The following is a 23,909-nucleotide window of genomic DNA, read 5'->3' on the forward strand; positions in this document are numbered from 1 at the left end:
GCTATTACCAACTTCCAGGTGCTAGAACTTAAAAATGCATTTCATGATTTTATTATGAACTTGCAACTGCATTAAATTGTATTTTCTTTTATATCTGACTGGTGTTAGCTTAAAGAAGAAGAGCAGGATTATAAAAAATAAACATACATACTTACCTTCCTTCTGCAGGATCAGTTCGATGCTGCAAGCTGACTCCCACTGGTTTTAAGCCCAAGAACTGAGCAATGACATGACCGCTGATCACTCAGTTCTCAGTCTTCACTGAGCAGAGAGTGGTGACTGTCAGTCACTGGCTCTCTGCTCTGCCCCTCCAGCATGCACTAGAGTGCTGGGCAGGAGAGGGGGTAGAAGCGGCCAGCTCAGTGTCTCAGACTGAGGCTGAGCCGGCTGCCTGTTGAGCATCTGTATGGATCCCAACATTATTGTTGGAATCCCTGCAGAGTCTGGAGCAGGGGCGGACTGACCATTTGGAAACTCGGGCACTGCTCGAGGGCCCGGAGTCAGTAGGGGGCCCCATGAGGTGCCCCTGGTACCTTTTTCATAGGCTTTTTTGAGTTTGGGCAAGGACACAGGGGCCCCATGATCCCCTATTGCCCGGGGGCCCCATGAGTTGTCAGTCCGCCCCTGGTCTGGAGCAATACTGTGATGTCAGCCAACAGCAGACTTTACTAAAAATTCTTCCTGCGCCCAGTGAAACACCCTACTTCAGGTTCTATCCTGCTGCTGTGCAATGTGGTCAACACAAATTGTGAAAAATAAAGATAAACAGCGCAAACATAGACCTCTACATCAAATCAACATACAAAGTGCAAACATATATAGAAAATTAATTTGTAATTAATTAGATTAATAGTGAAGTCCATCAAAATTAATAAACCAAAGTTCAAAAAATCTCAAAAATATATTTTGTGCAAAAAGAAATTTTCAAATTCTTCTATTATAAAGAAACTTCCACCTTCCACCCGTGAAAACCAACATCAAATGCACTCACCAGATATAGGTGAATGAAACGCCTTTAAGGAATTTATGGGCTCCTAAACCCTCTTTCGTATCCACTCTGTAGGAATCCTCACCTCCAGCATAGGCTCCACCATCCGACCAGGGAGAAAAAATCTCAGATAGTGTAATATTGCAAAACACCATTCATAAGTGAAATCAAGGATTAAGGCCACTCACATTATAATCACTTTAAAAAGGCATATTTATTAGGACCAGCTTCTTTCCAGATGAACAGTAGATGTAAGGCAACCTCCCACGGAATCTCACATCACAGCTCCAGGTTACAGCAGAAGCTCCACAGAGACCACACATCTACAGATCCCAAAAAATGGCCGCTGGAACGCACCGCTCAGCGTGCGCTCCACTCACCGGAAGTGACGTCAGACGTAAGGAGTAACAACCGGAAATGCGTCAACGCGTTTCGCCCCTCCCATCGGGCGTTCTCAAGACCCATCGGGTCTATATCGAAGTTTCTTTATAATAGAAGAAGAATTTGAAAATTTCTTTTTGCACAAAATATATTTTTGAGATTTTTTGAACTTTGGTTTATTAATTTTGATGGACTTCACTATTAATCTAATTAATTACAAATTAATTTTCTATATATGTTTGCACTTTGTATGTTGATTTGATGTAGAGGTCTATGTTTGCGCTGTTTATCTTTATTTTTAACAGCAGACTTTAGCTCGCTGTTGGCTGATTCTGGGTCATTGGAGAGCACAAGTAAATGCACTACTGTGACCCATATGAGATATATGACCAAAAGAGCTTTTGCCATAGTTCTTTTTTAAAGGTTTACGGTCTGTTAAAGGAGGTTAGGCATTAGGTTCAGCCTGAGGATTAGGGTACATAGTCTGGACATGGAAGGAAGTCAGGACCTCTGAGCCATGTACATTACCCACTCCTGACCCCTGAACTATGTATATTACACATTCCTGACCCTTGAACTATTTACATTAAACATTGCTAACCCCTGAACTATGTATGTTACCCACCCCTGACTTCTGCACACTGTACAGTACATACTGTTCCTGAGACCTGCATGTTTTATATGATTTACACCTGACACCTTTACTCTGTATGTTACATATGGTTGACCCCATGTTCTGCACAAGTTTTAAACCCCTTCCACTATTAGCGCAATATTGCCACACCTAAACGTCTCTATGGTGCACTGTGCACACCACCACCTTTTTCTCACTGGCCCCCTGTGTGCAAAGGGGGTGGCCCTTTCAGTGAAGAGTGCCCTGTCAGGTAGGTTGTACAAGGTCCCATGATTTTTAATGGTGGTCCTGTCATGGGTGATCTACTTATGGTGAGACATCTAAAGGTTTTTGGGATAAATAATGCTTTGATCACCATCACAAGGCTATAGGTTCAGGTTATCAGCCTCCAACAAGAGGTACTGTTAGTGGCAGGATCTTCAGGTAAGAAACATTGAAAATGATTTACAAAAAAATGATTCACTAAAGAAAACTGTAGAAAGTGAGGTATGATGCCAAACATACTGAAAAGAAGGTTTACATACTCTTTAATGATTTGAAATGCAAATACCGGGTGTGGAGATGTAAATAATGAAACAAAAGTACTCACCTTACTGAGATAATGTGATCTATAAGCTTTTTGGTTAATTTTATTGTATTGACACCAAAAGAAGGTCCACCCAGTTCTTAAAAAAGAGAGAAATGAGAAATAATTTTCTGTAATTTCTGTGATTCACTCATAAACAATGTCATTATTTATTGATCACTTACACAAAGCAGCAAAAATTGCAACACGATGGCTAAAATGTAAGCATGGCATACTGCAATACAAAATTATGTTTAATACCATAGAAGAGATCCATCTCATCTTCATATTATTATTACGCAAAAAAGTGGATAGATTTTACACACTTAATAAAGACAAATAAAAGGTTGGTGCAATATCATAAAGCTCTGATCTTCCTTTTCCCCCCCTATCATAATGTATGAAACGTATTTAGAATGAAAGAGCCACACAAATATTATCAGTCCATAATTAAGTTTATTGCACAAAAAAAGCCAATGCATTTCAGGGGCCCTTTGTCAGGGCTAGAAAGAAACGAAGACATAAGAAACAATGTATAAGAAAATAATTCACATAAAGTGGCCCCTAATTTAAGCATTTATATATTAAGATGCATTAGAAGTAGCCTTAAAAAAGATGGTATACAAAATTGCTTATAGAATAAAAAAGTAGCAATTCAGTATTTGGAGAACAAATAATTGTGTAATATAAAAATATAAATGTCATAATCATGGTAATGATAAAACACGAAATACTGATAGCAACCTTGTCCTCATAAGGCAACATAGTATGCAGAGCTGCGATTATTGTTGCCTATGAAGAAATAGTATACGTGCCAAGGAGATGATTGTTATTATTTAATTTTTTACCATGATCATGATTATAACAAATTGTTATTATTGCCATCAAAACGCATTGGCTTTCTATATGGAATAAACTTTATAATGGACTGTTATTAGTGTGGCACTCTCATTTCTCCTACACTTTAGTGACTTTCAGTGTCCTTTGGGATACCCCTGTTTATAGAGATCAGCCCCAAGGCCCTCAATGAGTTCAGCATTTCTACATCATAAACAATCCCCTCTACATATGACAGAATTCTACCAGACAGTTTTTATTACCTTTATTAGTCAAAAAAGCTTCTTCTGTGCATCTTTCTGATTTAGTTTCAATTATTTTACTTGGTCTTGACAATTGGTTCCTTTAGTTCAAACACAAGCCCTGCCCATTCTCAGTCCACTGTCTAAGGAGGCTATCTCAGTATCTATAAAGGCAATCTCATTGGACAGGGTATTAACATCAGGAATTTCAAGATCCAGTATGATGTCAAGAATTTCAGGATCCAGTAATAAATTGAAAGCAAATCAGAAAGGTGCAAAAAAAAAGAAGCTTTTCTACCCTATAAAGATAGTTGTTGGCATTTTGTTGTGTCTGTTCTTGCTCAGTATTTTTACTTTGCTGTCACTGTATCCATACCCTGTTCCCAGAGATGAAAATTTTCCATCCACTTTGTACTGTGCCATGTTTCTATAGATTCTTATGTGTATTGCTTTGGGCGTGTCTAGCCAGAGTCAGGATAAAAAACCAACATGACTAGCTGAGCTGCGGAAGAACATCCCTTACCACATATGGGTTTTTTCTGTTCTAAAAATGCATTTTATAGCTTTTATTTTACAAGGAAAAATGCATTGCCTTTGTTGTCTCAGTAAGAAACCTAAAAAGGGATCAGAAATCAGCATAGAAAATACATAGAGTTAACTTTTGTATTCCGTTAGCATAGTTTTAAGCAAAGTTCGTTAAAACTTTTATTTTACTTTATATAAGTGGAATTTTATTCTGATAAGAAGAATTTCTCCTCTTTCACACACATTTACAGGCACAGTATACATTTGCCTATCTACAAATTTCAACTCTGACTCATAAGGTACATTATTTGGCCAAGCGTTTGTGTACACCAGACCATCACACCTACACTGTATGGCCAAAATTATATTGAAAACCCTTCCAAATGATTAAGTTCAGAGGTTTCCAGTGAAGTGTACAGCTAATGTTACAGCATCCAAAGACATTTTAGACTATTGTGCACTTCCACCTTTGTTGCAACAGTATGGGGAAGTCTTGTTTCTGTTCTAGTATGACTTTGCCCCTCTGTACATAGCCAGCTCCATAGAGACATGATTTGATGAGTTTGGTGTGAAGAAACCCAAGCAACTTGTACAGTGTCCTGCCCTCAACCCTATTTAAACATCTTAGGGATGAGTTGGAAAACAGATTGGAAGCCATGTCTTCTCACCCAACATCAGTACCTGATCTCACAAATGCCCTTTTGGCTGAAAAGGCACAAATTTCCACAGAAAAGCCCCTTTCACACAAAGGGTCCGATCAGGTTTGCCTGTCAGTTTTTTTCAGGTGGACCTAATTGGATGGTCCATTCACCTCTCTGGACTGGGCAGATATAAACAGACTTGTGTCCGTTTATACCTGCGTACCTTCAATCCAATCAAGTCTGCTAAAAAGAGACATAAAGGGATCAGGCTCCCTCCATCTAAGTTGATCAAATTGGAGGGCAGTCAAGTGTAAATGAACAGCAGAGTCTGTTTAATCCCCACCACCCATAGAACAGAGCAGACTATGTCCATGTCTGCTCTGCATATACTGAGTGGACAGAGACCTGTCATCCACCCGCTGGTCTCTGATCAGCAGGGGGTCAGTGGACAGATCCCCTGCTGACCTTAACAGAGTCCACCCCATGTGAAAGGGGCCTTACAGAGTTCTCCTATTATTAAGCTAACTAGAGGTTTAAATCTGTAAGTGCAGAGCATATGAACAGTGCAAAGCAAATCTTACCTCCATACAAAGGATGAGTAAGGTAGTCATGCTCAGTCAAGCAGCGTCCAGCTTTTAATGCCTGTTGTACTATAGGGAATTTCTCACTTTCCACACCCTGAAAATAAAAGAATGAGACATTAATGTTGATGTTAAGGTTAAGTGGGGGTAGCTGTCCGGCTTTTCTAACCCTGACACAAAGTGTGACCTGACAACAAATATCCTCATTATTATAGGTTACATCCACTGCAAATTGATTCTAGTTTGTTAGTCTGGTGACCTAAATCATTACTTGGCTTCCTTGGTCTCTTGGGCATTCTGGAAGTAATATCTCAGTTCCACCTTGTAGACCCTGCTGTGACAAGAGTTTTTTACTCTTTCCATTAAGTTTTATGAGGGTACAGAAGAAGAAGTGAGACCCCCCCCCACAGTTGGGACAAGATAGCCAGAAACTATAGGTTGATCTCACCTTGCAAAACACCAAGAGATAAAAGAAAATGATGGAGTATTCACTTTGCCAAATCTACCAGTTTGGAGTTGAGTATACCTATTTAAGTTCCACATTTGTTCTTATTAGTAACAAATGCTTATTCCCTTCTCTTCCACAGAAACTTCTTCCATTAGTAGAAACTGCATTGCAACATTCATGACCAGCACAGAATGGGCAAGGTTATAAATACTTTTTGTTAGCAGCACGCATGTACGTAAGTGTTTAGGTACTTACATTTTTAAAAGTAACTTACAATGACTGTGATTTTTGGATTCAGGTGTTTTAGGGCAGCTGCTGATCCGGCCAGTAACCCACAATGTCCACCTGCTGGAAAAATGACTGCATCCAAACTGGGCACTTGTTCATATATCTCCAGTCCAACCGTTCCCAAGCCAGCGAGATACCCAGCACTGTCTTCTCTATTCAGAAAAATAATAATGTATCAGATTGGTAAAAAATATTAGATACAGTACAGGCAGTAGGCAGTAGTGAAGTCAAAGAGTATGACTTATATTTTTGTATATGAAAACAAAAGAAGTGTCCACCTTATCCCTGCTAAGGTTGTACATTGTCAAATAGGGAATAGGGAAACCAAAACTAAAAATAATGTTTGTCTGCAATAGGGCTTTAATAAAATATATAAATTCCAGAATTTCAGTCTAGGCTTCCTCACTCCCAAGAATCATTGGGACTAGAAGTAGGAAGAATTCCTCTATGGAATGGAGGCAAAAAAATAAACCAAGCAGAGGTTCCATTAAAATAAATGGTTTTAAATGCAACATATGACCCATTTGGGACTGGACGTTAGAAAAATGCTCCCCTGTTGTGACACAGACAGTAAAAATACAGTTCTTACCCTTTCCAACCTTATCCAATAAAATACTTTTTTTTTTAAGTGGTCAAAGACTTTAAGGTATGGAAAAACAAATACATTTTTTTGCAGTATCCATTGCGTTTTGAGCACATCCTGAAACCTTCCTAATTGGAAAAACAAGGGCAGTACCTGGGTTTAATATCAATATCTTTTTAATTATATTATTTTCGTCTCTTTAGTGAAGTCATGCCCATATATTAAACTTTCCATTAAAGTCAGTTGCTTTGTGCTGTTGTCTCCTCTGCTCCTATCAGATTTCTGGGAAAAAACACCTTTTACAGAACATTAATAACTAGCTGAAATCCAGACATACTCTTCTATATACAGGTATCCATTCTCTTGTGCCAGTCTCCTGGCATGGCTCTGAGCGTCTCTCGCTGTGGGTCCAAAAAGGATAACCATGGCTCCATAATCCCGACATATTCTGACCCGGTTTGGAGATGTTCCAGCTGCCATAATAACAAAAACTGGAATTTGTAGCTGTGCTGCATGGAAAGCCACTGCCATGGCAAAATTACTGTCTGTAGCTACAATGACACCTTTCCTTTGCTGATCCTGTGGGTGAAAGGAAAAGAAAAACATATCACTGCAAAGTCAGTAATACTTTGTACATGACTGCAAAAGAAAACGGAAGACCTGATCTAAAAACATGATATAACAAAAGCCATCACCACTCAAAAAGACTTGCAAGCCAAAAAAAATGATTTATATTTGCTGCAGAGTGAAAACAAAATTCCAAAACCACAATGTGCTGAAGTGTTTTGCAATTTTTTCATAAATAAAAGTATTATCTCAGAAATTCTACATATTTTAGAAAATGTACAAATGCCTATATGCTCAAAACCAGACGAAGTACCATACTTAAAAGTGGTCTATACAAAAGAACAATATTATGGTTGCTTATATACTGTACACAGGGCCACATTTACCATTGGGTACTCTAGTTCTTTGCCTATATATGGAAGAGGTCATTTTTGTGGATAGTTATTGGCTGCGCATTGTTTCACCATCTAAGTAGAAAGACAGTTACGATATTTAAGCTCATTTATGCATTGTCACACTATTAAGCCATTAGACCCATTAAAAAATGTTGATCCTAGCATGGAAGTATTACTTAGGGCACCAAAGATGGTGTGTCCATAGTTGCTGTACTGGTTAAAAAACAGCCCTGACGACTCCTTGTTTGCTGAAAATTATTATCCATTGCTTAGCTCTCTATCCTCTCTTATGCATTCTTGGCAATTTCCGCACCTGTCTTGGATAGGACGGGTTAATTCGGTGAAAATGACCATCTTGCCGAAATTGTTGTATTATTTTCGCACACTCCCGGTGCGGGTTCCCCCTCATTTTCTTCGGTTGCTTCAGGCGAAGTTAATGCATTTTATCTGGGCCGATAAGCACCCCAGAGTATCCAAAAGTACGCTTTTTGCCCATAGAGTTCAGGGTGGTCTTGGGGTGCCTAATGTGACTAAGTATTATCAAGCGAGCCAGATTGCCCCGCTGTCTATGTTGCACGCCTCTTCCGACGTCCCCCTCTGGGTCCTGTTGGAACTATCTAATTGTGCCCCTATCACACTGTCGACGCTTCTATGGCTTCCCCCTGCCCTGCGCCCTATGGCACTGAGTCCGATGTTACTTCATGGCCTACAAGTTTGGGACTCGGTACGTTATTCTGGTGGCCTGATGTCACCTTTTCTGCCTTTGCTCCCAATTATTAACAACCCTCTTCTCCCACCGGGTTTAGATCACCCAGGGGCGTTTTCTTGGTGGGTGACTAATGGTTTTTAGCAGGTGCGACACTTTTTGATTTTTCGGTCCTTTCCCACCTGGAACTCTCTTCGGGAATCCCCCTGGCGGAATTCTTTCGATATCTTCAATTGCGACACTGGCTGCTCTCGCTGCGGGGTACTTCTGCTTTCCCGTACCAGAAATCTGCCTTTGAACAGCTTTGCCAACAACGTCCGGGCGCTCCGGGCCTTATATCCCTTCTTTATGCAGCTCTGAACAGACGCTCGTCGCATACTTCTCTTTCATATGTTGTTCAGTGGGAGCGCGACCTGGGAGTGGCTGTGGATCCGGAGGACTGGAATAAGGCCTGGTCACTCATAGCTAAATGCTCATTTAATACGACCACACTGGAGGCAGCCTATAAGGTATTGTTTTGTTGGTACTGGGTTCCGGCTCGGTTGGCTAACCCTGCCTGTAGTGATCAATGTTTTCGGGGTTGTGGCCATCGTGGTGATGTATTGCATATCTGGTGGTCATGCCCGAGACTGTTTCGTTTTTGGTCTCATGTGTTTGGCCTCCTTTTCACCTTGTTCCATCTCTCCATACGCCGGGATGCTCGGTGTGCTTTGCTTCATTGCCCCATACTGGGCCTCTTGGCTCACCAGCAGAAGTTGGCTTCCTATCTGTTTTTATCCGCCACTAGAACAATTGCTCAGGCCTGGAAGAGTCCGTTTGTTCCTCTTCAGGGGGTGCGGGATCGTATGACCAGTATGATGCTCAACGAACAGATGTCGAGTATCCGCAACGACTCCCAACGTAAATTTTTGAAAATATGGGAGCCGTGGTTGCAATATTCCTTTCCCTCACTCCCCCCGGCTAGTCTGGGGATGTAATGGCGTTCGGTATTGGCGCTCTTGGACCCCTGCTCTTTGGCCCCCCCCCCCTTTTTTTTCTCTCCTCTTTCTTCCTTTTTCTCTCTCTGTTTTTGGTGTGACTGGACAGCTGCATTTAGTTGTTATAGTCAGTTACATTAATGTTTTGTAACTTATGTGCCATTGATAGCCCCTGCGTGGGCGTACCTTTTGCCCTGTTGGCGTTAGAGCACTGTTTTTCCTTTTTTTTTATTTTGCATTTTGTTTATCTGTGCAATTGATAGCCCCTGCGTGGGCATGTTTTATTGCCTCTGTTTTATACTGTTTAAAAAATTTATAAAAACCATTGAAATAGAAAGAACAGCCCTGACTGCAATTGTTCATGTTTTGGCACTCAGACAAAATAAATATGCTTAAATATTTATATAATTATAACATGCTATAACATATAACAAAGAGAAAATGTTCCCAACCTGCACAAAATTTAAACTTCAACCTTGCTGTATGGAAGGAAAACTGCAGAATTGCAAAATCCATCTCAGACATATTTATTTGAACATTTGTGCTGATTCTCTTACCTCCTGAAGGGATGTGAGCAGGTACAACACTCCCCTCTCCTTGACTGAGCCTGTGTACTGCAAATATTCCTTCTTCAGGTAAATATCTACTCCATACTGCTTTGAAATCCTTGAATACTAAAAAAAGACAAAAAAAACCCCACATAACTGTGATATGATATCAGTATACAAGATAAAATTGTGCAGTATCTTAAAATGGAACTAAACCCTTCTATCCCTTTCAGCCAAGGAAGTTGCCATCTTAGGCCCCTTTCACATGAAAGGTCCAATCAGGTCCACCTGTCAGTTTTTCAGGCAGATTTGGTAGGACCCTCTATTCACCCCTATAGATCGTCAGGTGTATTTTTTTAGCCAATCTGGTCCGCTAAAAAAACAAAAAAAAAACAAATCGGATTGGATTGGAGGGAAGTTGGGTGTAAACACACAGCGGAGTCCATTTACACCTGCCTGTCCATAAAGCAAAGCAGGCTTGGTCCTTGTCTGCTCTGCACAGAGTGAGCAGACACGGACCTGTCATTCGTTTGCTCTGCTCTGATCAGCAGACAGATCCCCTGCTGATCATAATGGAGTCTACCCCTTGTGAAAGGGGCCTTAGCTTCTGTTTGCTCTGCAATTGCCATGGTGCTGCACATGTGATCAGTAATGACACCAGCCATTGATGGTTTGGCAATTTGGTTGAGGTAACAAGCAAATATGACAGTTAGCAAGCTTTTCTTTCATTACAAAAACATGGCAAAATATCATTTTCATACAAATATTTCCCCTGAATTTTGCATTCCAACCTCCCTACAACCCCGCCCAACCCCCCATACAACTTACCCCGGTCCATATAGCTCTTCCCTTCTTTTTCCAACGATTCTTACTATTCTTTCTTTCCCTCCAACCTTTCTTTTCCCTTCTCCTATTGCTGCTACAGCCTTACAAAACGTTCCCTTTATTCTCCTGCCTCAAATCAGAACCCTGGGACTCCGACTACTTCCATATGTTTCCGGATGCCTTAAAGTCAGACCATCTTCCCCATTCCTTTCTAAATTTACCCATATTACCTTCTTCTATATGGTATAACTCCTCCATCTTATTTATATATTCCTCCCTGTATAACCAGTCCCTCATTGTTGGCGGTTCCTGTAACTGCCAACATTTGGGAATAAGCCCTTTAGCCGCACTAATTAGATGGTATAATACACTATTTTTATACTGCTTTACTGGTAACTCTGTCTTGTGAAACAAACACACCCACGGATCCTCCTGTATAGTTGTCCCCAGTATCTCTTGTATAAACTGGATTACATCTTGCCAAAACCCTTGTATTTTTGGACATTCCCACCAGATATGTGCCATTGTTCCCTTGGCTCCACATCCCCTCCAACATAACATTGAGACTTCTACTCGTTTATGTGCAACACTCGGTGTCAAATATCACTTTGTCAAACATTTATAATTCATCTCAACCATGTTCATGTTGCTCACCCCATGTGTTAATTTAAACATTCATTAATTTTTGTTCCCAGTTCCCTTTCCCATTTCTCTAAGAACAGCGGAGGGCCCACCCGCCCCAATTCAACAAGGATTCAACAAGGATCTTATATATCCCTGAAGTAACATGTTTTGGAGCCACACTGGAACCCAACATATTTTCAAATGGGAACATGTCCTCCATCAACCTCAGTGATTGAGGCAACTTCACAACAAAATGTCTTTTTTTTTTTTAATTTAAATATTTATTGTTTTTTCACAGTAATAACAAAAACGTTTTCATCTCAGTCATAATAAATATACACTTATTTCCTATTACTTTATTTTTCCCCTCTTAAAAACATTACCCCCCTTCCCCTCCCCCCCCCAAAACCCCTCCCCACTCTGCATTTTTCACTATCTTTTATCCAAAGCAAGCGTATCCTACTCATCTATCCATTCTATAACTTTCTACTTCTCACTTTCTCTCATTTGCTACAAAGTTTTCCCATTTCGCGGAATATACCTCCATCTTATCTTCCTGTATATAATATACAGTACGTAATTTCTCCATTTTACTAGTCCAGTTTACTCTTTCTATCCACTCCTTCTCTTTCGGTATTTCTTTTTTCTTCCAATACTTTGGGATCAGGCTTTTTGCCGCGTTCAAATAGTACCCTAAACCTAATTTCTTAAATTTGCTAACTGATAATTCTGAACTATATAACAGGCACATCCCTGGGTTTAACCCAATGTTCATTTCAGTAATGGTCTCTATTAAATGTACTATTTTTTTCCAGAATATTTGAATTTTTGGACATTCCCACCAAATATGATACACTGTCCCCACTTCCCCACATTCTCGCCAACACCACTGTGATTTCTCCCCACTTATCTTGCATTCTACACTCGGAACAATGTGCCATCTTGTCAAGCATTTATAGTTTATTTCTACGTCCCTTAAACTTACATTTTCGTGAACTAATCTGTTTATTTTTTTCTGTTTTTCTTCATCTAATACCACCCCCATATCTCTTTCCCAATTCACTATGTGCAATGGTTTAGTGTTTGTGTCTAAATCTGTGAGGATTCTATATATTTTAGCTGTTCCGTGTTTCCTATCCCCCCGTGCATCCAACAACCTTTCAAACAAGTTCCAATCCTTTTTCATTCTCAGGGGTTTTGGAAGATTCCCCCAAAAACAATTTAATTGGTGATAACGCCACTCGTCTAGCCTATTAAAAATATTTCCCTTTTCCTTTTCCAACTCTTTAAAGGTCTTCAGTTTCCCTTCCCCCATTATGTCTCTAAGTTGAACATCTTCCTTTATAAACCATCTACCTGTTATCTCTTCTCTACCTGGGGGAAAAAATTCTGTATTTCTTAGTGGCATTAGTATAGAGTTAAATTCCCATTTCATATATTTGTGTATTTTATCCCATTCCCTTAACACAATTACAGTGTACAAACTTAAATCCTCCTTCAATCCTCTATATTGTGCTGGTAACCATATAATTCTATTCAAATTAGTTCCACTAAGTGTATTTTCAATTTTTACCCAACTTTTCCCCTCTAAATTGAACGCCCAGTCAAAAATTCTCCCTAATATTACTGCTTTGTAATATCTCTTAATATCTGGAACTCCCAGACCGCCCTTCCCTTTATCTCTACTTAATATTTCATGGGACACCCTCGGTTTTTTATTCCTCCAGATATATCTTGTTATCATTCTTTTTATTACTTTAAAGAAAGCTTCCGGGAGTTTAATTGGGATCACTTGAAATCTATATAAAATTTTCGGTACGATTATCATTTTTACCAGGTTTATACATCCTAACCATGATGGAAATCTAAAGTTTTTAATTCCCCCTTCACTTTATTTAATAATGAAATATAGTTTAGTTTATACAAGTTCTTATACGCCACACTAAGTCTTACTCCCAAATATTTTATATTTCTTTCTTTCCAGATGAAGCGAAATTCTTTTTGTATTTTCTCTTTTGCGCTTTTTGGGATATTTATATTTAAGATCTCAGTTTTTGTTGGGTTGATTTTTAGATTTGATAATTCCCCATATTCCTTCAGCAATTTCATTAAGTTTGGAAATGTTATCCTGGGGTTCCCCACATAGAACAGCAGATCATCTGCAAAGGCCGCCACTTTATGTTCTATGTCTCCTATCTGAATTCCCTTTATATCTCCATTCTTCCTTATTGTTGACAGAAGAGGTTCTAGTGACATAACATATAATAAGGGAGACAGAGGGCAACCCTGCCTTGTTCCATTTGACATCCCGATGGGCTCTGTTTTTTCCCCATTTACTATTACCACTGCGGAGGGTTTACTGTACAGCTTTCCAATCCATTCCCTCATTCTAACTCCAATTCCCAGGGCTTCTAAGGTATCCATCATGAAGCCCCAGTCTACTCTATCAAAGGCCTTTTCGGCGTCAATTGAAAGAACCACCGTCGGTATCTCCTCTTTTCTACTTTTCTGTATTAGCATCAGGGATCTCAGCCCATTGTCCCTGCCCTCCCTTCCTGGGACAAAACCCACCTGATCTCCATGTATCCATTCAGGCATAAGCTCTTTCAGCCTATTCGCCAAGACCTTTGCATACAGCTTAGTGTCTAAATTCAACAATGAAATTGGCCTGTAACTCGAACACTGCGAGGCATCTTTCCCTTCCTTATGTAACAGTACAATATGAACCTGTAAAGATTCTCCCCTCATGTCCATCTCTCCTCCCAGGGCATTCATATATTTTTCCAATTTGGGGATCAATATTTCACTAAATTTTTAATAGTACCCTGCTGTGTAGCCATCCGGTCCTGGGCTTTTCCCTGTCTCCATACTTTTTACTGCTACTTTTATCTCATCTTGTGTGATTTCTGCTTCAAGGGAATTTAGTTGATCTTCCGTTAGTTTCAGTAGTCCCGCATTTTTTAAATATATCTTCCTTTTTTCCCTATTTTCCTTTTCCATATTATTTGCTACGTCGTATGGGTTGATATTATACAACTTCCTATAATAATCCACAAACACCTTTGCGATCTCCTTATTTGAGTGGACCAATTCTCCCTTGGGGCTTTTTATTTTATCTATATAATTCCTATTTTTTTTTTTCCTTAAAGCTCTCATTAGATATTTTCCTGGCCTATTTCCCCATTTATAATTCTCATTAAGCACTTTGTTATAAACTCTCCTTCTCTCCTCTTCCATCAGAGTCTCTAACTCCTCTTTCTTTTTTATTATCTTCTGCTTAATTTCTTTTGCCATGCTATTTTTGTGTATCTGTTCCAGCTCAGATATATCCTTTAAGAGCCCACTAATTTTTTTTCTCCTTTCTCTTTTCTTTCTTGCCCCAATAGCAATCAGGATTCCTTTTATATATGCCTTATGAGACTCCCATACTGTTGCCCTGGACACATCCTCTGTCTCATTCTCTCTAAAGAATCTCTCAATTTCTTTCCCAATCTTCTGTGCAATTTCCTTATCCATGAGAAGTGCTTCATTCAGCCTCCATCCTACCCCATCTGTTTTCCTCCTTCCCCATCCCATCCTCAATACAACAGGGGCATGGTCTGAAAGGGTCATTACTCCTATATCTGCTTTAACTATTGACTCTATATATTGATGTTCTATCAGTATATAATCCAACCTTGAATACATCTCATGTGCATTTGAAAAGAATGTGTAGTCTCTATCCTTCATATGCAAAATTCTCCATGAGTCTACCAATTGAAACTCATGGATCACCTTCTTTAATAGTCTCAGAGAACAACAAAATGTCTTAATTGATAATATCTCAGTTCATCTAATGCCACAAATAATTCTTTTTAAATCTTGAAAAGTGCCCAACTTCCCTTTAATTACTATATCCCCCAAACATGCATCTACATCTTTAAACTTAAATATTATCCTTCCCTTGAGGGAAAAACTCAGTACCCACCAGGGGAATCAACAGCAAATTGTACTTCCAATCCATTTGCTTGTGCAATCTATCCCATACTCTTAATACCTCCTGTGTCAATGTACTACTAGTCTCATCCATAATACGAAACTTTGTGGTATTCAAATAATTCTCTCTAATTGTGTATTACTTAATATACTTTCTATTTTAACCCAACTTTTCCCATGTGAATTATATGTCCAACCTACAATTCATGACAGTATCGCCACTATAATTGTTTTTTTAAACTGTTAAATCATTGGGTTTAGTTGCAAAATTCCATGACTATTTATTGAATACTTGCAAAATAGATTATTCCATGACTATTTATTTTCTGAAACATAAATATAATGCTATTTCTTACCAATCTAGGAGGTTTTAACCACCTTCCGCCTACCATATAAGGAAATGACGGACGGCTGTTCTCTCGTTCTGGGAGGATGTCATATCCACCGAGTGTTCGCTGATCGGTGGTGCGCTGTGTCCCTGGGACACAGCGGATCACCGATCAGCGGAAAGAGCCGATGACGTCGGCTCTGTCATGTGTACAGCTGTGTCCAATCACAGCTGATCGTATGTAAATAAGGAAATGCCGGTTATCGGCATTCCTCTCCTCACGAGCTGTCACGCTGAGAGCTTGTGAGGAGAGGAGAGCCGGTAATCGCCATTCCTCAGAGGAGACATGTACACTGAGCATCAGGGCACTGATGTTCAGTGTAGCCCCATCAGTGCCACCTGTCAGTGTCCATCAATGCTACCTGTCAGTGCCCATCAATGCCACCTGCCAGTACCACATCAATGCCACATATCAGTTCTACCAGTGCACATCAATGCCACATATCGGTGCCCATCTGACCTGCCTATCAGTGCTGCCAATCAGTGCCACCATTCAGTGCCAGTCGGTGCTGCCTATCAGTGCCCGTCAGTGCCGCCTATTAGTGCCAGTCAGTGCCGTCTATCAGTGCCAGTCAGTGCCGCCTGTCAGTGCTGCATATTTATGCCGCCTATCAGTGCCATTTATGAGTGCTGCCTTTCAGTGCCCATCAGTTATGCCTGTCAATGCCCATCAGTACCACCTACCAGTGCCTCATCAGTGCCACCTATCAGTGCCCATCATTGCAGCCTCATTAGCACACATCAGTGAAAGAGAAAAATCACTTATTTACAAAATTTTATAACAGAAACTAAGAAAAACGTTTTTCTTTTCAAAATTTCAGTTGTTTTTGGTTTGTTTAGCAAAAAATAAAAAACCCAGAGGTGATTAAATACCACCAAAAGAAAGTTATATCTGTCTCAAAAAAGTATAAAAATTTCATATGGGTACAGTGTTGCATGACCGCACAATTGTCATTCAAAGTTAGACAGTGCTGAAAGCTGAAAATTGGCCTGGGCAGGAAGGGGATAAAAGTGCCTTGTAGACAAGTGGTTAATAGCAAAATGAAATATACTTATCTAATTTCTGCAAAATGTTACATCAATTTATATTTTTGTGAACCAAAAATTCAAAATGTGACAAATGTACCCAACAGGCTGACTTTTGTTAGTTGTTCTATGTCTTAGGGCTCATTCACACCATGGTGCAAAGCCATCAGTTCTTCTGCAAGGGCACAACAAAATTAATTGTTCTCTATGTGCCCTGTTCACACCACAACACTAGTATCACCTGTAGATTTGTTCTGCACAGGAGTCTGCAATGTGTATAAAACTCATTGAAGTGCGCCTGTAAACTGAAGTCTCTGCAAGTGAAAACTGCACATCAGTTGCCATAAATGTTTCTGCATGTATGGTCTGAATGAGGCCTTAGACTGGAAAATTATAGTCTTATTTACGTTCTGAATAGTGTACAGAATTGGTAAAACACCTGCCAGCTTTATTTTTTTGTGGTCTGTGTCCCATTGGGGAGATTTGTCTTCGTTTCCTTGTCCCAGGAAATGAGAAGAAATCTCTCCAAAGTGAGAGGAAATTCATTTGTAGACAGTTATCACTACAACAGGTGTCCTTTTTTTTCTCCCCATTCCAATGACATCTGTGATATTTTACATTTTCCACTATCTCCAACACAAATGAAGAGTGTGAATCTCTACATCAATAAAATCCTGCTGGAGGTTTAAAGAAGAACACAGGCTTTCCTGCATATGTGCAGACAGCTGTAATCTGGGATTCTCCTAGATTGTAAACTCTAATGAGCAGGGCTCTCTGTTTCCTCTTGTACCAAATTATATTGTAACTGTAATGTCTACCTTCATTTTGTAAAGCGCTGTGCAAACTGTTGGCGCTATATAAAACCTGTATAATAATTACCATACCTGCACAAGTTCAAGGAAGCCCTCTCACCTAGTGAGAAAGAAGAAGGTTAGGAAGCCAATTGTATGTAATTTGTGGGAGATGGTGGTGGTGGTTGGGGAGGGGGGGGGGGTCACGTGAAAGTAAGTTGTTTTATAGGTGGAAGATCCACTTTACGTTTTAGCTGTATATATCATTTGTTATTGTGGTACTTCTTGTAGTAAAAATGTGGAAAATACCCCAACACATTTCCTGGTGTTTGTAACAGTGTCAGAGTTCATTTGCAGCCATATTGTTCTTCTGCCTAGCACTAAATTGCTGGTAAACTGAAAGAAACCTATAGGGAGAAAATACACAGCCTGCTATTGTTAATCTCACTTTTCAAAAATGCTAGTGGCCTGGCTGTCACGATGACCCAAAGGCTTTGAGGCTGGAGTCACACCTATGCCTTGCAGTATTGCATGTGCTACACACATTGGCACCCTGTGGTACCATTCAATCTAATGTTGCCGCGCACCAAAAAAACATGGTACTGCACTGAGGTGCACTGTGATGCGATTCATTGCTGACAATGGTCTGTATTAACGCAATGCATGGTAACATCCAACATAATGTACATGTGTTAGCGCCACACCAGGACTGTCAGGTGTTAGTCTGTCTCATACTTTCTGAATTGCTGATCCAGGGCAATTAAGTAGATCAGAAGTTCTTACTTTCCTCTGACTTCACTAGTCGCATGCTTATTCCAGGGCAGTGTTTAGGCAACTAGTAATGCCAGCGTTCATATTTCTTTCAGTACAGGCGGTGACTTCGCGTTCTCCATCTTGTTCAATCAGAGAACACTTTTCATTCAGAAAAGGCAAAGTACTCTCTGAATGGCGGCCATCCTGAGCAGCGTCCTCCTTTGTTCAGACCTGGAAGTGAGTGGAGATTGCTGCAGTAGTGGCGTCCACTTAAGTCATTTCCAGCTTCTAGGAGCATTGCCAAGTATGATATATACAGTTGTGTTCAAAATAATAGGAGTGTGTTGAAAAAAGTGAATAAAGCTCAAAATCCTTCTAATAGCTTTTATTTCCATACACACAAATGCATTGGGAACACTACACATTCTATTCCAAATCAAAACATGAAGAAAAATATATCAAATTTGTGTTGTTCCTCTAAAAAAATTGAAGAAAAGTAAATATTAGACTGTTCAAAAAAATAGCAGTGTTTGTATTCTTCTTTACAAACGCAAACATTCACTATATAAACTGAAAAATGTTTGAAGATTTTGCTTTCCTTTGAATCACCTAACCACTTGCCGCCCAGCCACTGTAGAAATTTGGTGGCAGGGCGGCATGGCTGGGCAAAAGCACGTTTTAAACCGCACTTTTGCAAAACTTTTGCATGAGGCGCGCCGCCGCCCTACCTGCACCGCCGTTCCTGGCCGCGGGTGTCAGTCGCCGGGTCACAGTCGGTCATTACCGGCTGTGTCCCGCCGATGAGCGGCAATCACTAACAGAGAGCAGGGCTGCAGTAGCTCTGCTTTCTGTCAGTTCCCTGACAGCTCCTGACACGCTGATCGGAAGAGAAGAGTTTATCTCTCCGATCAGCTTGTCCCCGCGCAGTACACCCCCCCGCCCCCTAGTAAAACACTCCCCTCACACAGTTAACCCTTCAGTGAATAAAAAAGTTAACCCCTTCCTCCCCAGTGCCATTAGTACAGCATCAGTGTTTTTTTTTGCACTGATCACTGTATTGGTGTCACTGGGGATGTCAGTGACCCCAAGTCAGTTCCCCCCCAGTGTCAGAATGTCCGCCGCAGTCCTGCCATAAGTCTCTGATTGCCGCCATAAGTCACTGATCGCTGCCATAAGTCGCTGATCGCCGCCATTATTAGTATAAAAAAAAATTAAAAATCAGAGTATCTTTCCCACCATTTGTAAACGCTATAACTTTCACGTAAACCAATTAATTTAAACGTATTGGGGTTTTTTTTAGCAAAGACATGTCGCAGAATGCATTTTGGCAGAAATTTATGACGAAATTTGATTTTTATATTTTTTTACTGGACATGTTTTATAGCAAAAAGTCCAAACTATTGTTTTTTTTTCTCAAAATTGTCAGCCTTTTTTTTAAAAGCGCAAAAAATAACAAATGCAGAGGCGATCAAATACCACCGAAAGAAAGCTCTATTTGTGTGAAAAAAAGGACATAAATTTCATTTATGTACCGTATGGCATGACTGCGCAATTGTCCGTTAAACTAGCGCAGCGCTGTATAGCAAAAAAATGGCATAAATTGCAGTATCTATATCATAGTTTGTAGACGCTATAACTTTCACACAAAGCAATATACACTTATTGGGATTTTTTTTACCAAAAACATGTAGCAGAATACATTTTGGCCTAAATTTATAACCAACTTTGAGTTTGCTATATATTTTTTATAGCTGAAAGTAAAAAATATAGTTTTTCTTCACAATTTTTGGTCTTTTTTTCTTTATAGCGTGAAAAATAAAAAGCGCACAGGTGATCAAATGCCACCAAAAGAAAGCTCTATTTGTGTGAAAAAAGGACGTAAATTTCGTTTGGGTGCAGCATTGCATGACCGCGCAATTATCAGTTGAATTAGTGCAGCACCGAGTAGCAAAAAAAGGCCTGGTCATTAAGGGGGGTAAATCCTCAGGAGGGCAAGTGATTAATATTTAGTTGTATAAGCACTGTTTCTGAGAACTGCTGTACATCTGTGTTGCATGGAGTCAACCAACATCTGGCACCTGTGAACAGGTATTCCAGCCCAGGATGATTGGACTACATTCCACAGTTCTTCTCTATTTCTTGGTTTTGCCTCAGAAACTGCATTTTTGATGTCACCCCACAAGTTTTCTATTGGATTAAGATCCGGGGATTGGGCTGGACACTCCATAACGTCAATCTTGTTGGTCTGGAACCAAGATGTTGCACGTTTACTGGTGTGTTTGGGGTCGTTGTCTTGTTGGAACACCCATTTCAAGGGCATTTCCTCTTCAGCATAAGGCAGCATGACCTCTTCAAGTATTCTGATGTATTCAAACTGATCCATGATCCCTGGTATGCGATAAATAGGCCCAACACCGTAGTATGAGAAGCATCCCCATATCATGATGCTTGCGCAACCATGCTTCACTGTCTTCACAGTGTACTGTGGCTTGAATTCAGTGTTTGGGGGTCGTCTGACATTCGTCTGACAGTCCTTGCCATTTTCGGTTTCGGTAGTTTTTCGGTTTCTTCCATGTCTTTCAGGTTTTGCAGGGAAGAAATGTTGCATGCTGCACATTGACCCAAAAAGGACTTCTATTCCATTGTGCACAAGCAAGCCCTCCCCATTTACCTTAGGGACAATCAGCTGAGACTCTCGGTCCCTATGGTCAGCGGTATCACAAGCTATAGGCAATGTCTGTTCTGGCTGCAGCCTGTGTTGTCAGCATGCCTACCACATGCATGTTTATTGTGCTCCTTTGGCCTCTGCTGACTGAGAAGTTATTGTGCTTATTTGTGGAAACAATCACGGTGCATCGGATCCAATATGGAAGGGCCCAGTGGGCGTACAAAAGTGACCTGTTCCCCCCAATTAGGCAGATGGCATCACAATACAGTGTTGGCAGTTTATTCTATACTGTATATATTTGTGTGGCAGATAGGGCTGGACAAGCTAGCAGTGGGAAGGAAAGGGTGCCTGACAGAGAGAACAAGCAAAGACAATTTGGGGACAGGTGTGCTTCTCCCAGGTGAAGGAGAGACAGGACTCCTGTGAAAGATGCTGCTGCTGAGGTAATGTGTGTCATTCCAGGCTTGTATGGACCTGAACACGTACTGTGTGTGTATAACCAGGCTTGTGTGGACCTGAACGTGTACTGTGCGTGTATATCCAGGCTTGTATGGACTTGAACGTGTACTGTGCGTGTATATCCAGGCTTGTGTGGGCCTGAACGTGTACTGTGTGTGTATATCCAGGCTTGTATGAACCTGAACGTGTACTGTGTGTGTATAACCAGGCTTGTGTGGACCTGAACGTGTACTGTGTGTGTATATCCAGGCTTGTATGGACCTGAACGTGTACTGTGCGTGTATATCCAGGCTTGTATGGACCTGAACGTGTAGTTGTAAGCCGTGTACCGGGATGGGCTCCTCAGGATACAGTGACGTCACGAACGAGAAAAGCAACCCCAACACCAGCTTTTGCCACAACAGAATTTTACTTAGATGTGGCAAATAAACATAACCGCAAATGCTGGAAACATACAATAAATTTACATACACCCAGCCCAAAGGCTGAGACCCTTGTGCTGCACAGCACGGCGCCTTCTGATGGATGAAGGTAGAAAGTGAAGTAATTTACCTACTGGTGGGCACAACTAAGCTGCCACACCTTACCTGTTATTACCCTTAACCATTTGAATACCGGGTAATTTTACACCTTCCTGCCCGGCCATTTTTCAGGTTTCAGCGCTCTCACACTTTGAATGACAATTGCGCGTTCATACAACATTGTACCCAAACTAAAATTTTATCATTTTCTTCACACAACTAGAGCTTTCTTTTGGTGGTATTTAATCACCACCAGAGTTTTAATTTTTTGCTAAATTATCAAAAAAAGACCGAACATTTTGAAAACAAACACGTTTTTCTTTGTTTCTGTTATAAAAGTTTACAAATAAATAATTGTTCTTAATAAATTTAGGCCGAGATGTATTCTGCTACATGTCTTTGGTGAAAATAACCCATATTAGGATGTATTTTTTAGTTTGTAGGAAAGTTATAGAGTTCACAAACTATGGTATAGATCTGAATATTGATCAATCCTGAAGTACTGACAGCCAATCTAATTTCTTGAGGTCCAAGAATGTCAGAACAGTACAGATATCCCCCAAATGAACCCTTTTTGCAGAGTAGACAGTCCGACGTACTTCATAAGAGGCATGGCGAGTTTTTTGAAGTTGTATTTTTTTTGTCATAATTTTTCAGAAAATGAAAAAATGCAAAAAATTTTTTTCACTTTTTTTTTTTTTTTACATACTGTCACCAGTGCAGTACAGCATCTTCATATAACTGGCATGGCGGTGATCAGGGACACTGACTGGTGACAGTATAAAAAAAAAATATTTTTTTTAAACTTTTTTTATTATTTTTAATTTTTTATTACTTTTTTTTCTTTTTTTTAAGATTTTTTTTTTCATATTTCACTATGTCCAAAGTAGTACAATGTTACCATAGTAACATTGTACTACTTTGGGGAAGTGATCAGTATTTTTTTTTTTTTTTTTACACAATTTGCTTATAGCAAAGAATTACTTTGCTATAAGCAAGCATTTACCTGAATGACATCAATTCATTCAGGGTTTTTTTTTTTTTGTGCTTAGCTGTGATTTGGCCACAGCTGATCACATGACATGTGCATGTGATTAGCTGTGACCATTCACAGCTTGACAGTAGTATACAATGGATGGCATGAATGAAGCCATCCATTGTATACAACTGTCATGTGACCTGCTGTGATTGGTCACAGCAGGTTACATGGTACCGGCAACAGGGCCGATACTCAAATCTATCATCGGCCGTGTCCGAGGTACACGGCCGGTGACAGATCGCGCCGCTGCGCGGCTCTGCATGCGCGGCTCTGCATGCGCGAAAAGTGCGCATGTGCGGGAGGACGCCATTTGGCGTCCAACCCGGAAATGCAGAACATTTTACTGGCCACCTTTTGGCTATTGGCCGGGCGTGTATTGGTTAAAGAGCAGGAATCAGTGTATGGTATGGGCTAGCCTGCAGTGCAGCACAACAGCTTACAATCTTACACAAATCTACAGTATTCCCCCTCCCATAACTGGTCCTGCAGCACGTGCCTGAGTATTCCTTCTAAGCAAAACACCAGTCTGGCTTGAGTTTGTAGGATTGTATCAGCTCTCCAATGTGAAATGTCACTTTAAGTTGTGGAGTCCTTCCAATAATCAGTAACAACACTTGTGGCCTGACACAAACAGAGACCCTAACTAACTAACTAACTATAGGCCTGGACTCAGTCTCAAGGCGCCAACACTGAAATGAGGTGCGTGCACGATCTTACCGACCCGGGTCTGCTTTGCATCCGCTGGTGACTGAACAGAACAAATGTCTCTCCAACAAGCATGCGGTCTTGCCGTATATGTTGCTTAGTTCCTCTGCTCTCATCAGCCTTCCTGGCAGCAATCTCATCAGCATTCCTGGCAGCAATCTCATCAGCATTCCTGGCAGCAATCTCATCAGCATTCCTGGCAGCAATCTCATCAGCATTCCTTGCAGCA

General features: G+C 40.4%; 1 protein-coding gene across 7 annotated transcripts in view; it reads right to left on the minus strand.

Annotated features, from left to right (window-relative positions):
* The window catches only part of LOC149458214 (uncharacterized), a 103,846-nt gene that overhangs the window by 24,617 nt on the left and 55,320 nt on the right, over positions 1-23,909 (minus strand). For all 7 annotated transcript variants that reach the window (XR_016313485.1, XM_089682507.1, XM_089682505.1 and 4 more), the window contains 5 exons: positions 9,916-10,032; positions 7,051-7,292; positions 6,117-6,282; positions 5,395-5,491; positions 2,593-2,668 (listed from right to left, as the gene is read on the minus strand). Coding sequence is in view for 6 of the 7 variants with exons in the window: in XM_089682507.1 (XP_089538633.1) it covers positions 2,593-2,668; positions 5,395-5,491; positions 6,117-6,282; positions 7,051-7,292; positions 9,916-10,032 (698 nt within the window). In the remaining variant the exon portion in view is untranslated. The remainder of the gene's footprint in view (positions 1-2,592; positions 2,669-5,394; positions 5,492-6,116; positions 6,283-7,050; positions 7,293-9,915; positions 10,033-23,909) is intronic.

This window comes from Staurois parvus, unplaced genomic scaffold (genome assembly GCF_062004578.1).
Source record: "Staurois parvus isolate SC_StPar_1 unplaced genomic scaffold, SC_StPar_1.0 ptg000291l, whole genome shotgun sequence".
Lineage (NCBI taxonomy): Eukaryota > Metazoa > Chordata > Amphibia > Anura > Ranidae > Staurois > Staurois parvus.